The sequence below is a fragment of the Galeopterus variegatus genome, unplaced genomic scaffold, assembly GCF_000696425.1.
Source record: "Galeopterus variegatus unplaced genomic scaffold, G_variegatus-3.0.2 Scaffold1097, whole genome shotgun sequence".
NCBI classification, from domain to species: Eukaryota; Metazoa; Chordata; class Mammalia; order Dermoptera; family Cynocephalidae; genus Galeopterus; species Galeopterus variegatus.
The window spans coordinates 27,876-44,634 of NW_007727208.1; the positions used below are offsets into that span (position 1 = coordinate 27,876).

The following is a 16,759-nucleotide window of genomic DNA, read 5'->3' on the forward strand; positions in this document are numbered from 1 at the left end:
AGCGGGAACCGGTCTATATGTGGGATCCGAACCCTCAGCGGGAGCGCCACCGCGCTCCCAAGCGGCGCACTGTAGCAGTGCACCACCGGGCCGGCCCCTCACAGGAATTTCTGAAACAAAGCAGTCGTCGAGTTTAAAGAATCCTGCACCTGACGAAATCAGCCAATTGAAAGTCCTGCTCTCCAGCACGGTGATAACTTGTAACTGATACAGGATACTGTTCCTGAGCAGCTCACAAAGAGCATTGGAAGAGGAAAGGGACTTAATGTAAATTTAATGCAGTTTCTTAGATCTGATGTTAGAGAGTATCTAACTAATGTGAAAATTCTCTTTCCCTTGTTTTTTTCAATGGAAGAACAACAAAGCATTTATCATTAATAAAGCCTTTTTATGCTGAGCTGACTTTAGAATAAAATAGATTCATTGATTTGCTTTTTTAAAGACAGAATGTCATAAGCATCCTTCTGGTTTGCAGGTCTTGACAATTACCCCTCTTTTTTTCTGAGAAATCAGGAGATATCTTCGGCAAAGATTATCCCTAACAGGTCCCTCATCTCAGGGTTTTAAAATCACGTTGGGAAAACAGACAGATGTATAAAATATAATTACCACATGGTGTGAATAAAACCTTAAAAGAAGTGTTACTCGGGGAGCACAATGTTTTCCCTGGGCCTCTACTTTAGAAGACCTGACTGAAGCAATTACTTGCCTGGGCTGCATCTCTGTAGAGACAATCATCTTAATCTTAGGAAAATGTTTGCCAAGCCTAACTACTATAACAATTTAATGCTGTTAAATGACAGTTTGTGGGATAAGTTTAGGGTATAACTTCTATTTGTGTTTCTAATCAAGGTTCTGATGTTACTGAATTATTTTTTTTCTTTCTTATCTGTACCTGAGATGAATATATTAGAATGGAAAGGACTCATTTGCTTGTTAAACCTCTTTGCTACCTGTAAGCTTACCTATACAGAATTGGAATGCTGACTATTAGGGGCAAAGGAGGTTGAGGGGGAATGAAGGCATCTATACCAAAAGGAATTTTAATTTGATCAAAGTGATGCCAGAGGAGAGGGTCTATGGAAGCCTGATAGCAGGCCTCAAACCATCCCACCCTCTCACCAGGTTCTTGACTCCACTGTGGGGAAGAATTCAAGAGCAGAGTCACAGTACAAAGTGAGAACAGGTTTAATGTAACGAATAAGAGATACAGATTTCACAGAGAGAGCTTATCATAGCTCCAGAGACTGAGCAGGGCCGGCACCAAGTGTTAATACAAAAAACAAATACACACTTAAAGTTTCATACAGAGTGCAGGCTGGCTCAAGAGAGTGAGCAGCCGCTTGCCGAAAGTAAGTTTGATACAAAAAGAAAGCATCCACACCTCAGCTAGCAAAGTGTGAGTTGGCCCCAGGAAAGTGAGCAACAATCACAGCAAGTTTAAAAATAAGAAATACACATTTACAGACAAAGAGCAGTCTGGCCCCAGGGTGAACAGCAGCCTGCTAAAGGCAAGTTTGATATGAAAAAAAAAGAAATATGCAGCTGAGGCGAAGTGCGAGCTGGCTTCAGGAGAGTGAGCAGCAGCCCTGCCTTCTTCCAGCATTCCACTTTTATACTTTTGCTAATACGTATTCATGCTATCTAGTGAATATTTAACTAAGGGGGTGGTTCCCTGTTATGTAGAATGCTCGATTGGTCTCCTATTAGGGCATGTTCATTGGTTAAATCCTATCACATGCACCAGACATATTCAAGAATATTCTGTGCTCTTTAGTGCCTCTAGTGGAAGGCAATTTAAAGGATAAACTCCACTTTACTGAGCATGCTCAGCTATTAGGGTTCTATAACCCTTTCTACTGAGCACACCACCTACTGGATTTGCCTTAATCAGTCCCGAGGTCTCAATTTCCCTGTGTTGGTGCTGAAAATAAGTCCAAGAAGCAACAGTAACTCCCCTCTAGGGAAGGGCCTAAGAAAGGGGCCTGAGACCTTGGGGAATGGCTTGAAACCCAGAGGTCTATCCTGAAATCTGAACCCAGGGAAACCAAGCACCTCCTATCTCAAAAGGAATTGCCTGTGACTCCATCCTGACAGTGTTTGGTTGAAGAAGATATTTGGAGAAGATATGTTACTGTCAACATTTTAAAATCAGTTTCTGAGTTGTGAGCCCCAAATTTCTAATGATAATCATTATCATTACCACCCCTTATTAAGTACTTACTATTAGATAGCCTTCTGACTAAATACCTAGCATACATTATCTCATTTACTCCTCAGGAGAAAGGTAGATGTTATTATCCCCATTTTACAGATGAAAAAATGAAGACTCAGAGGACTAAGTATTTTTCTCAAGATCATGTAGCTAGAAGTTGTAAAGCCCATATTCCAACCTGGGTTTGTCTAACTCACGGCCATGTTCTGAAATACTGTCCTATATTTGCAAGGCTACATAGGTCTTTCTATCAGAGAGGACTTAAGTGTATCTCCCCTTTATAATTAATTCAACCCTTTATTGCTCCAAAATAACACACCTGCCAGTTTGCCAGATATCCTGACAAAGCTGAATAAAAATTTTTCTCTCCAGAAATTGCACTTTGGGGCTTGATTTAATTTCCTCCAAGAAGAATAGGCCAGCTTGAGGAGCAGCTCTTGTACAAGTAAACATGACTACTCCATTAACCTACCTGGAGAAAAAAGTTAAGGAAAATGTAAGGATATCTATAACATTTACAGATCTACTACCAGTCTTTCATCCATCAGTAAGAACCATCTGTGGAGCAAAGCCTTGATCTTGATATAATACCTCCCAAGCTTTTAAAAGTCCTTATCACAATATCACTGCAAGACCTGAGTGGGCAAAAATGGGCTCATGATAGTGTAGCAGAGGGGGAGGAAAACCTTTTCCTCTACCCTTTCAGGTTTCATGGCTGGGGGCTGTGGATTAAGCTGACAGAAGATCAGTTAACAGGAGAAAAGGCATACAAATTTTATTGATGCTAATATTTCTACGTGCATGCGGCTTCACAGAAAAGAAATGGTTAGACTTAGGGCTTATATACCTAACAGTAGGGGAAAGAGAGGGGGAAGAAAATGGGAAGGACAAATCGGTTTTTAGGAGTACAAATTTGTGGTAATGTTTGTCTTTACAGGTATGAATGATCTTTCTGTCTTCTTCAGGACCATAAAACCCCCTTGGAGAGAGAATTTATGGTAGCTCCTAACCCAGAATTTGCTGGTTCTAGTCAGAAAAGGGGAGCTCCTAAAAGGCTTCTTTCAGCATCTGTTGAATCTCAAATATCTTCAGCTTAAAATAATCTTTATATCAACTCTAGGTTCCAAGTGGGTCACCACAATAGAGCAGTTCAGCATAAGGAATACTGCAGAGGATCTCCATGTTCTGGTCACTGTATTCCCACTGTAATTTATAGCATATAGCTTCTAGATAAGCTGTTCAGGTGCCTTCCCGTAGTCACACAGGAAGATAAGCATGTTCTTCTCTTCTCTAGGCAAGGTCTTATGATTGCTTTAAATAGCAACTAGACACATTGGCTAATTACTGTCAGTAAGGACAGCTCAGTTATGCCAAAACCAAATTCAAACGTCTTTATCAGCCAATCTCCAACATCTTTTAGTAGTAGACATCTTTTGAAGTCTTTTAAAAATCATTGATTGGGGCTGGTTGTTAGCTCAATTGGTTAGAGTGTGGTGCTGATAACACTAAGGTCTAGGGTTCAATTCCAGTACTGGCCAGCTACCAAAAACAAAACCAAAAGATAAATAAAGAAAATAAATATTAATCAAAAAGTCAAGTCAGGTATTTTCATGGAGTGTGTTTTAATTCAATCTTCTAGAAAACTCATAGCATTGAGTATTGCAGAAAACCAAAACATTTAAAGATACCCACATAAAGGTTTTCCAGATTCAATTTCAATGATCAGTAGTTTCTGCCTAAAAATCTGACACAGTCACCTCTTTCACCTGTGGCATTTCATGTAAATATTTGTTTATACATTTGACACTTCTATAGAAAAACTTTCTGAGGCTGTCTGAAACCCAGCTCCAAGCAGTTATCTGGGGAAGAACACATGTTAAATTCTTTGGTTTTCATTATAAAATATCATTTTGTCACCTCCATGTCGGGAGTCTAAACTGAGAGAAGACTTCTTTCACCCAGGAGCACTGAATGCCTGCACTTCAGGTGCCTCTGTAATTTATCTGCAATGATTTGCTCTTTAGCTGTTGTCACAACTAGGCTGATATATTTGATATTTAAAAAGCACTAAGTCATTCATTCCTAGATGTGAGTAATTATCAGCCTCACCTGAAAAACTGCTTAAAACCTGGGTCTGATTCAGCAGATCTGAGGCCTTGGAATCAGAATTGTAAAAAGTCCTCAAATGATTACATCCTTAGCCAGCCTTGTAAAACTGCTCTTCAGTGCCTTTTAAATATGTTGTACAGATTACTTTATGTAACAATGCACACAAAATAATTTCTCTTCGAGTTTAGCCCTAGCAAAAAGTTTGTTCTGACGAATTGTCGTGTTTCATTTTCTTATGTAATGGCGGTTGGGTAACTCATGGTTCTTTTTTCCTTGCATACTGGGAAGCTCACAGATAAGTTTCATAGAGGCTTCAGGCAGTTGCTTTTCTTAGCTTGGGTTTTTTGTTTGTTTGTTTTTGGTTTTTTTACCATTCTAATTACATTGCACTTGCTCTTTACTGTCAGATTAAGGGTTTTATTGTACCCAACTTTTTTGTTTTTGTTATCTATTTCAATTCTTTTTAAAAGGAGGTCATGTTGTAAATAACAAACAAGATTTAGAGCAGGACTAGATAGCATCTATTCAAAAGGATAAAATCATTACTTTTTTGTGTCGTTCTGCTGATACACCAGAGGCCTGGCATATTGGACTAAATTATGCCTGCAGAATTATTTTGTAATTGTGATAATGATGAAGTGTTTTAGACTTTAAAACAAGATTTCATCAAAATACTTCAGTACAAATTCTCATAATGATGTAATTAATACATTATTTCTTGCAGAAATATGAGTAAAGCTTAACAGCTAAAAAGCTCCCATGGTTTATTGTTTACCTAGTATGTAAATGTAGATATTTGATATATGCTTATTTTAAGAAGGGCTTAATGAGTTCTTCCATGATTAAGAGGATTTAGCAAGACAAAATTAATAAGAAAAGTCTGAGAAAAAAAGGCAAAGCATTAGGAGTGTGGTTGGCACAAGAGTATCATATTGTCTTGCTGAAATGGGCCAAAATTTTAACTTTCTAGCAGCCTACAGTAAAGGAAAATTCTCTGCTTGATAAGTGAGAAGTATTGTGTTTGTGACAACAAATCTAGAAAAATTTCTATTTCCTATAGGATCTTATGGAGAAAGCACTCAAGTGGCTCATCTTTTCTCTTAGTTGGTACAGTTATGCAATACTAGTAAATTATAATGCACATCAGATGTTTAAATGAAGTGGTTAAGTTTACGAAATTTCTCATACCATCAAATAAAAGCGGGGGGAAGTGAAAGAGTATATTTTCTTTATTTAGGATGATACACAGCAAATCTTTGTCTTTTTATATGGTTTGACTACTAGTGCTGCTAGGCTGTGGTTTGCCCTTTTGCCAATTAGTACAAAGGGTCCCTTCTAGGCAAATCCAGTATCACTGTATTTCCTTCCCACTCCCCAGCTCTCCTGTCTTATCCCGGGGTATCTTAGTGCACAATCTGCCCAAAAGTATCTGGAGGCCATGACATAAGTATCTATTAGGCGGTTTGGGAAATAGCCAGCTAAGTGGCTTCATGTTTCATACTATATTTTTCTTTAGTGATTAGAACTTTATACCTTTATACAGTGCTTTTTTTTTTTTTTCCTTTTTTTGTCTTTTTTCATGACCGGCAACGGGATCACAACCCTCGGTGTTGCCCCCGCACCTCGCTCAGCTAGTGAGCGGGAACCGGTCTGTATGTGGGATCCGAACCCTTGGCGGGAGCGCTGCCGCGCTTCCCAAGCGGCGCACTGTAGCAGTGCGCCACCGGGCCGGCCCTATACAGTGCTTTTTGAACTTAAGTATACGTGTATTAGAATCATCTCAGAGCTTCTCAAAATTGCAGATTTCTGGATTCCACAACCTTAGATTTTAATATAGTAAATCAATGGTTGAAACCCAGGAAACTGCATTTTAACAAGCATGATAGGTGATTCTCATCTGAGAAAAGCTGGCTTCAGGGTAAATAGTACAGGTTTAAAAATCATACAGACATGGTTTTGAATCATTTTATCATTATTTTAAATTGTGTTATCTTGGACAAACAAGTTAATCTTTCTTTGCCTCAGTTTCTTCAGTTGTAAAGTGAAAGTTAAAAATTTCTTGAGCACAGGGTTATTTTAAGGATCAAATGAGATTAAATGTCCTACCACAGCACCTGGCAGATAGTAAGCCTTTAGTAAGTGTTGACTATTATTGTTATCACAATATACTCTTGAAGCTTGACTCAGTATAGCACCAACCATAGGAAAGTTTCTGTAAGTTTCTGCAGCACTTACTTTTCTTTTATATAGGATTTAAAAGTGCTTTCCATCACTGGTCCTTCACACTCCAAAAGGAAATCTCTTGCTTACTTTTTTGAAGACCTTAGATACAGAGTAACTATCCTTTTTGCTTATTGTTTACATTCTTGTTACCATCCTGATTTTACTCTATTATATTCAGATCTCACTATGTCATTTATCCAGTTTTCCAAATGTGAACAACAGTGATTTTTTTTTAAAGAAAGTTTCTCTTTGGTCCCAACCATATAATTATGGAAAACTGTTGCAAACAATTTTTGCCTAAACAAACTGAAAGGCACCTGCCTGATAAAATTGGAGGAAATTGAGGCAGGGGAATGCTTTCAGTTAAGGCACTACCAATGCAATTTGAATGGGCTAGACATTAATTAGGACACAAGGGGCAACTTAGAGAGAATCTCAGCAAATCATATAACTTCAGCATTACTTTGCAGAAAATAAGTTTTTCCTGTTGAAGGAGACTGTGGGGCACCTTATAGTTGTATGAAATGGAAACAGACACAAATTATTTTTAAAGAGATGTGTACATTTATATGTAATGTTTCTATCTCAAAGAAGGATAAGTAATTACAAATTCCACATGGCTAACTCAAAGTGAAGAACATTTTGTCATTTGAAAAAGTAAAATAAAGTTTTATTCGTTCCCGGGTTTAGGCACCAAAAATCCCAAAATCAAACCAAACAAAAAACCAAAAAAACCTAAACCAACCAACCAACCAACAACCCCCCCCCCCCCAAAAAAAAACCCAAAACAAAACAAACATACAAAAATAAAGTTTTGCCCCAAGGGCTCTTGTAGATGCTGGAATGCCAAGAAGTTTCTGAATAAGACAAATATGTGGGTCCAGCATTTTCCATTTATTATATTTTGTCTCCTCCTCTCCTTTTTACTTACATCCTTTTCCAGTACACATTCTTCAAACTGTCTTTTGGAAAATATGTGTGATTTTTCCAACCACCTCATCTGGGCTATTTTTCTGGCTCAATTGTAGTAAAGAATTCAACATCAGTGATAGTGACTGGAAAAGAAATACAAAAGAGGACCCACACTGAAGCATTTTACTAGAAAATTAGTTGCAAAATCACATTACTTATGGAAATTATGTGTACATTTATTAAAATAGTGTTAAAAATCCAAGTCCCCTACCTATTCCCTTCCCTTTTTTCTTTTCTTTTTCTTTCTTTTTACATTTTAGCCGTTCTTAAGTGTATAGTTCAGTGGTATTAAGTACGTTCATGTTGTGCACCCTTACCCCTTTTGATGAAGAATCTAGGACTCGTCTTCTTACCAGTAGATTCTTGAGGAGTACAACAGACCTTCGCAGAAAGAACAATCATCATGAGAGATGGTTTTTACCTTCCTTTGCACACTTAGGTAGAGGCATCTGACAGCTGTGAACACCTGTAGCTGGGAAAAGAATCATGGCAGTTCTGGGGATGGGGATTTCAAAGACTCTAAAATGTGGCTCTGACTATCCGGTGCCCTGTTTTTGGACTTCAGACTCTATTCTTTTAGACTCTAGGCATGAAGTTTCTTGAGCATTCACACAGATAATTAGGCTGCAACAGGGGCAGGCTCCTCTTTATCAGCAGCAAGCTATTATTTAGTCGCAGCTCTATGTAGAATAACAAGCAGTGGCAAAGTCATGGCCCTAAAGGGCCTAACAGGAAAAGGGATATATACATTAATATATAGATATAAATTGGAGGTAACACAAATCTTGAAGACAATGTATTGCTACAGAAATTCAGAAAACTGTGTATTTTCTGCAAGCTGGGAAGATTTGGGCCTAATTGTTACAATGGGTCTGCATCCACTTAATATAAATTTTAATTGAAATACTATGAAATCAAATCGATGAAATAAAAAATCTCACTTTATGTGCAAAATTTGAAATTATATTATGTACCAAAGGAAAAAAAACTGAAGGGATTATATCATTTCAAAACTAGTCTACAAAACTGTTTCTGTTAATACCACATAATAGCTCCACTATAGGTAAAAGATAAATACCCAACATCCCTTGTCAGTCTTCTGGAGAAATAGGTTCTGAATTATGAGAGCTACAACTAATGAATGCTCCTCAGGAATGCTTTTCTCTGTGAAATGCACTGCCCTCGTACTCTGATATTCTTAAAGGCAATTGGACTAATTTTTCTGCATTATTTTCTTCTTTTTCTGGAGGAAGCACAGCTACTCTAGTATAACAGAACAAACCTTCCTGTACATACAATGGAAATATCTTGCAAAATGTAAACCTCTTGTGTGAAAGCTTAAATTCTCAGGATCTCTCTCTAATGGCCAAAGATGAAAGACCATGGCTGTGAAGTGTCTCTCATCTTCGCTTCCTGTGAATGAGACCAATTCAGGAATTGAAAAATAGAACCCCACGTTGATAAGATAGAACTCTGTTGCTAAGACTGCAAGATTTATCAAGAAAGTGGTCAATGGTTTATAGTGGTCAATATATTAAAATGATGGCTAATCTCACCCAGAAGCATGGAAAAATGTATGCAACTCAACCATTGCTTATTGATTAAAAACCTAGTTCACAGCATCAGTTCTGAGTTGACTTGAGGGCTACACACTCTCCCTTTCTGACTAAATTCAAACAGTGGCTTTAATTGACAATTTTTTTTTCTGAATTAAGATCACTTGGGCCCCACCTAAGTGCTGAGGTCTACTTTGGGTTTGTTGGAGAATGCCCACCCAACAGTAATTGTTAGAGTGATTCAATCCCCTTGACCAGCGGACATTAGAGGATGAATGAGAAAGGGGAATATGTTAACTTAGAATAGAGGAAAATAATAGCATGAGACATTGCTACACTGTGACATTTTGCAACATGTAAATTATAAATAATGTACAAATTTGCACCAATTACTTGATTTGAGAGCTCAAAACTTTTTGTAATGGGTTTGAAGCACGAAGCACAGTAATTATAGTCAGGGTGAGGTTTTCACTTTCAATGATGATTATTCCCTTTGGGCTGAAAAGCAAGTTTGAGTCCAGGCAATAAAGAGTTTTTAATGCCATGCCAAGGCATTTGACCACTCTTTCTTTTCTGTTTTCCACTGTCTTGCAGACCAGATGACGTGCTCCTGCATCGCACCCATGATGAGATTGTCCTCCTCCATTGCTTCCTCTGGCCCCTGGTGACATTTGTGGTGGGTGTTCTCATTGTGCTCCTGACCATCTGTGCCAAGAGCCTGGCAGTCAAGGCAGAAGCCATGAAGAAACGCAAGTTCTCTTAAAGGGGAGTAGGCTTGTGGAAAGCAAAGCACAGAAGCTGTATGCGTGGGCACACATCAACCTGCAGAGCTCGCGTCTCCTGGCACAGGAGATGGAAGGGGCCACGACAGGTCTCTGAGAGGCTCCTCCTTCAGTGGCAGCAGAAACAGGCACAATAGGAAGACTTGGGACCTCATAGCTTGTATTCCATGTGTTGTAGCACTGGCTAAGGGTAAAGCTCTTAGCTGTATGGAGTAACCGTTTCCAAAAACCCTATAAGAAGTTAATTTTCTTTGGAAAGTAACAGTATATTATTTGTACAATGTAGTATACAAACCATTATGATTTATGCTACTTAAAAATATTAAAATAGAGTGGTCTGTGTTCTTTTTTATTTCCTTTTTTATGCTTAGAATACCAGAGTAAATAAAAAGGTCTTCTGGGTTTCATTTGATTCTGCTAGATTAAACTTCTACTTGACAGTGAGGATCCCTGCAGAAGTCTTGACCTTACTGTATAACTGTCAGTTTTCACTATTAAAGAGTCCCTTTTGACTCTCACTTGAAAAGAAACACTGTACTGGTAACTTGGTCTCCAATCACTTCTGTATCTCTTCAGCAGGAGACCCTCAAAGATTGGGAAAACATATCCTCCAGCACCTGCCTTTGCCTTTTCATTATTTTTCACCAGATTGATTCTTAAGAGAGGGAAATAATTTGGAAGAAGGCTTGTCCTAGCTCTAAGGCTTCTTTATTCATCTGTTCGTGTTATTTTTGATGGATTTTTATCTCTATGCAATAGAATATACGTGATGTGAAGGACATTCTTCAGCTTGGTTAAGTGCTGTTTTCAATTTTTTAGGTCAGGAAAAAAATTCAAAATCAGTTCAAGCATTTTGTTTTCTTTGTCCTCGCCTTAATGTTATGGGTGTTAAAACAGGAAGATTGCTGTGGTTCGGTTTGCTGGGACAAACCTGTAGATGCAACCCAGCTCACACCAATGCTGCGGCTGAACTATCTATGCCTTATCAAAAGCTCATTGTGGAGACCGTGCTTCTTTGCATCTATTCATAAACTCAAATTCCAAATATCAATCACAGGTCTTCAGTGAATATCAAACCTATCCTAGTTATTTACCATGTAGAATCAAACCTTTGTTTAGATAACATGTACATTTTTAACAGAGGAACTATCAACAACATAATTTCTTTTTGCTTCTGATATTCTTCAGACACGCTTCTATTAAAATAAGGCAAATTGAGAATTTAAGGACCAGTTCCCCTCAATTATTTTTACAGGTTTAGTTATATAAATTATATATACTAATATATATATATATATATATATATATATTTAGAACTTATATATATATTAAGGAATGATGATTTCCTGACTTCCAGTCCACATACCAATGTTTTCTTAATTTTAGAATGTAAGTAATTGAGAGTCATACTTTTCTATGGAAGGGTGTTGGATGAGTCCGATCATTTTTTTCTAATTCAAGTGTTGCAGGTTTCACTGGGGAACAAGGCCGTGAACACACTATTTATGACATCCTTTGAAGCAGCTACAGTGTCTTGACTTCAATCCCAGTTTTCTGTTGCAGCATCCTCGTTGTCTTAGCAACACAGTGAACCATTCTGAAGCATAGAGTAACACGAAACTGGGAATCAGAGAAAATCCTTATCTTTGCATCACATTGTGGGAGATGAAGTCTACGTTATTTTATCTTTGTCCAGTTACCAATGATTAATTGATTACAGAGAGTAGATAAAACTTAATAGTGCATGTACATATGTATGTGTTGGAAAAAAGACAATTGATATATATCAGTCTGACTTTTCATTTATGTTTGATACTCATACGTTTATATTAACTAAATGCTTCCATTTAGGCCCAAAGAGTATACACAACTGTATTCTGTAGGTTGGTTTTTGGAAAAGAGGAAAAGCACACTGAATTCATGCAGTTTTAGAATCTTACTTGGAATTAGAGCTGGTTAAATTTGAGGCTCCTTAATTATAATGGTAAAACCCAAAAGAACAAAAAGAAGACATTTTAAGATTATAAAAGGTAAAGAAGCTTGACTTCTCAATATTTAATTCTCTTTTTGTAAAAGTCAGAAAATGGTCTAATCAGCTGCAACAAAGAGACCTCAAAATATGATGGCTCATCTAAGACAGAAGTTTATTTCTTCCTGACACAGAAATCCAGAAATAGTTGAGATGTCCAGGGCGGGTAGGGCAATTCTGTTTCACAAGGTAATCAAGGGATCTAGGATTTGTCTGCTTGTTGTTCTTTCATTATCAAGGATGTTGTTCATTCCATGGTCAAAGCTGGCTCACAGAAGCACCTCCACTTTCCAGGCTGTGAAAAGAGAGGAAGCTATTTCCTTTTAAGAAAGTTTCACCCATCACTTCTGCCCATGGCCCATTCATTCATGAGTACTTAGTACATAGCTATACCTAGCTTCACAGAAGGCTGGGGCATGTTATCACCAGCTAGATGGACATGTGCCCTGCTAAAACTCCAGGGAAAGGGTTCTATTACTCAAAGGGAAAAAGAAAGAATGAATACTAGAGTAAAAGACAAGAATGATGGACAGCAGTCAGTGGCTCACACCATGATGAAAATCTGCTGAGCAGGCATGGCAAAGATCCCTTGCTCTGGCAGGAAGTAAGTTCCTTGGTTAAACTATGACTGCTCCCTGGAAGAAACTCTCTTGTTCATTGTCTTTTGTGGCCCCTTGTTTGATCTTTAGGAAATTCCTGCTCATCAGCCTCCATGGCCACATCTGAAAGCTTTTGCAGCCTCCCTGCCTACTGCTGCAGATTTATGGACCTAAATTTCCTTAGAGATTAAACAAACAGGCTTTTATAGCCCATGGTTATAGCTCATTTGACTGTAATAAAGACTCTGAGTCCATTTTTGATATTTGTTGACAGCTTTCAAGCCTCACCATTCCCCTTTCTCCTTATGCTCCACATCTGGGCAAACCGATAGAAGCTTGGGTGCCTCCTCCTTTGTCCCCAGCAAGAAATTCCAACCCTACAAACCCTGGCCTGCATGCAGGAATCTTCACCCCAGCCTCACACTCCAAGAACAATAAAAGCCAAACCAGATAGATAAGCCATTTCCGGATCTGCTTGGGACCCAGTTGTGTCTCCCCGGAAAGTTGCAGTATGTGAGTAATAAACCTTTTCATTTCTTCTTGGTGTGTATGTGGCATTATCAGTCTCAACATCGTGACCAAATTTACAGTATCTACTATGAATTTTGGGTTGGAGGGTTGTTCATCTGGCATATTAAGATTGATCACAGCATTGGTGACATATTTTCATAAAAAATATAGTGGGTTTCTGGTCCATTTGCTTTCAGTCAGTTCATGTGAAAGTAAACACAGCCAAAGTGCTACTCTGGCTATAGCTCTTAAACCAGCAGCATCTTATTTATTAGTCACTGTGCTTAACCCATACCTCCATCCATCAATTTAATGACAGGCACTTTGAAACCTTCTGGAAGTATGAGTTTAAGTGGGAATGCAACGTCCTTCATCTGGTCTTTTCTGCTGAGCCTACTCCCATTATCTGGCCATTAATACTTAATGGAGACTCTTGAGAAAGTCTCTGAATAATCATCACATCTCCTGCTGTTTGGAGTGTAGAAGCCATTGGACTTCAGAGCATAGGCACAGCTTCTGCAAAAAGCTGTGCTACCTACTAGCAAGTTAGTTACTGTTTTTGTTTTTTTTGTCTCACATCAACTATTTTTCATATTACCTTACTAAACAACAACAACACAGCTTCTGCAAAAAGCTGTGCTACCTACTAGCAAGTTAGTTACTGTTTTTGTTTTTTTTTTGTCTCACATCAACTATTTTTCATATTACCTTACTAAACAACAACAATCAACAGCCAATACACATCAACCCTCTCATTTTTTCTAACCACTCTCCCCATGGCTAGTCTGCCTTCCAAGTTGTTGCTGATGACAGTTTTACTGAATGGTTAGTCCAAATATAATAAGGGTCTCTAGTTTTCCATCCTGCAATATTGTTTTCCTTGCTGCCTGCTGCCTGGCAACAATATCAAAGCCACATATTTTAGATTTTTGTTATGACAGCAGTTTTCCATTTCTATGTATTAGTTGGCTAGAGCAACATAATAAAATAGCGAAACCTGGGAGGCTTAAACAACAGAAATTAATTTCCTCACCATTCTGTAGGGTAGAAGTCCAAGATCAAGCTAGTCTCCCTGGTCCTAATCTCCTCTTTTTCTGTTGACACCAGTCCTATGGGATTAGGGACTAACCCTTATGACTTTATTTAATCTAACTACCTTCTTAAAGGCCCTGTCTCCAAATACAGTTACATTGGGGGTTAGGGCTTCAACCTATGAATTTGAGCGGGGGTTACAATTCAGTTCATAACATCCTGGTACCAAATTGAAAACTATTAGGACATAGGCTAAGCCACTGTGACAGAGAGACTCCAAACTACAGTAGTTCAAATAAGATAATTGGTTTTCTTTCATGTAGCCATCCAGAACAGTCCATAAAGTTATTCCTGGACTTATATTCCTTCCACAGAGTTTTTGCCATTCCCTAGAGTGTCATCTTCATGATGGTCAGCCCATGGGAGTGGATAAAGAAAGTAAAGGGCAAGCACATACTTTTTTTTCAATTTTATCTATATTTATTTTTGTGGGGTACAGTGTGTTGTTTCAATACATGCATATGCTGCACAGTGATTCACTTAGTGTAGATAGCATAGTTTTGTACCAGTTAGTGCACTACTTCTTCTTCCCCCATCCCCAACCCCTTCTCTCCCAGCCTCTGGTGTCACATATTTGCCTTTTTGTGCCTGCCTTACTTCACTTAACATGATGGTTTCCAGTTACATCCATGTTGCTGCAAATTATCAGATATCATTTCTTTTTATAGCTCAGTAGTATTCCATTGTGTACATATACCACGGTTTTTTAAATCCACTCATGTGTTGATGGACACTTAAGCTATTTCATCTCTTGGCTATTGTGAATAGCATTGCAATGAACATGGGAGGGCAGGTATCTCTTCAATACATTGATTTCATTTCCTTTGGGTATATATCCAGTAGCTAGCACATAAGGTAGACCTGTTTTTAGTTCTCTGAGGAAACTCTATATTGCTTTCCATGTAGCTGTACCAATTTACATTCCCACCAGCAATGTAGGAGAGTTTTTCTCTGCATCCCCGTCAGCATTTGTTATTTTCTGTCTTGTTGATAATAGACATTCTAACTGGGGTGAGATGATATGTCATTGTGGTTTTAATTTGCATATCCCTGATGATTAGTGATTTCGAGCATTTTTTTTCATGTGATTTTTGGCCATTTGTATGTCTTCTTTTGAGAAATGTCTGTTCAGGTCTTTCATCCATTTTTTAATTGGGTTATTTGTTTTTTTGCTGTTGTGTTGAGTTACTTACATAATCTGGATATTAGCACCTTGTCTAATGTGTAGTTTGCAAACACTTTTTCCCATTTTGTAGGTTGTCTTTTCACTTTGTTGATAGTGTTCCTTGCTATGCAGAAGCTTTTCAGTCTGATGTAGTCCCATTTGCAGATTTTTGCTTTAGTTCCCTGTGCCTTTGTAGTCTTGCTCAAAAAAGCACTACCCACTCCCATTTTGTGTGGCATTTCCCTTATGATTTCTTCTAGTAGTTTCATAGTTTTGTGTCTTAAATTTAGATCTTTAATCCATTTTGACTTGATTTTTTGTGTATGGTGAGAGATAGGGGTCTAGTTTCAATCTTCTGCATGTGGATATCCAGTTTTTCCAGCACTATTTATTAAAGAGGCTGTCCTTTTCCCACTGCATATTCTTGGCACCTTTGTTGAAAATCTGTTGGCTGTAAGTGCATGGGTTTACTTCTGGACTCTCTATTCTGTTCCATTGGTCTATTTGTCTATTTTTATGCCAATGCCATGCTGTTTTAGTCACTATAGCTTTATAGTATATTTTGAAGTCAGGAAGTGTGACTGCTCCAACTTTGTTCTTTTTGTTGAAGATGACTTTAGCTTTACGGGGTCTTTTGTGGGTCCATACAAATTTTAAGATAAGTTTTTCCATTTCTGTGGATAATGTCGTTGGTGTTTTGATGGGGATTGTGTGAATGTAGAGATTGCTTTGAGTAATACGGCCATTTTGATGATGTTAATTCTTCCAACCCATGAACATGGGAAGTGAGGCAGAAGTTGTTCAATTCTACATATATTATTTTGGTGAGAAATTAGCTGCAAAGGAGCCTCTTGCTGAGCAGTCATGCCTTCAAAAATCTGGGACATGTTTTTAAAATGAGGAAAGGGAGGTGAACAAGAAGAAAACTAATCCATTCCTTACTACAGTTCTCTTGTCTACATTGTACATATTGACATAAATAAACTGTGTTGAGTGTGATAAGAAAATTGGGCCTAAAAAGAATGATTACTTTCTGAAATTTAGATAATTCTTTCCAACATTTTATTTTTCTAAAATTAAAGTTTAATTAAATTAGTTTAATTCATTTTCTGATTAAAGTCAGATTAATCAGAATTTTCTTAAAAACTAGTAAGAGGGGGGAAAAACAGTAAGAGAAACTTTGTTGTTCTGCTAAAGAGGAAGATATCCCAGGAAGATAAGGGGAGAGGGCTACCTTATGCAGGATGGGGTATAGAAGTGGGGCTTAAGAACAGCCAGTAGAGTTTGGATTACTTAAAGGATATATACAATAGAATACGCAAACTGTTTTTTAAAAAATAAGAATTTCTGTCTTTCTAAAAGCATTTCAGTTGTAAGGAAAGTATTACATTTCCTAGAATGTGGAAGATTTAAAAATTGTTGGAAATATTCAGAAGGATAGACAGGGTGTCAGAAAGAGAACAAAGATATAACGGCTTATTAGGGTGAAACTGGCCTCTTACGAGGA

General features: G+C 37.9%; 1 protein-coding gene across 1 annotated transcript in view; it reads left to right on the forward strand.

Annotated features, from left to right (window-relative positions):
• The window catches only part of LOC103592153 (calcium-activated potassium channel subunit beta-4-like), a gene marked incomplete at its 5' end in the record, with an annotated part of 32,203 nt that extends 21,901 nt beyond the window's left edge, over positions 1-10,302 (forward strand). Inside the window, one exon of the mRNA XM_008574759.1 lies at positions 9,670-10,302. Within this exon, the coding sequence (XP_008572981.1) occupies positions 9,670-9,838 (169 nt within the window). The remainder of the gene's footprint in view (positions 1-9,669) is intronic.
• Between the last annotated feature and the right edge of the window lie 6,457 nt (positions 10,303-16,759).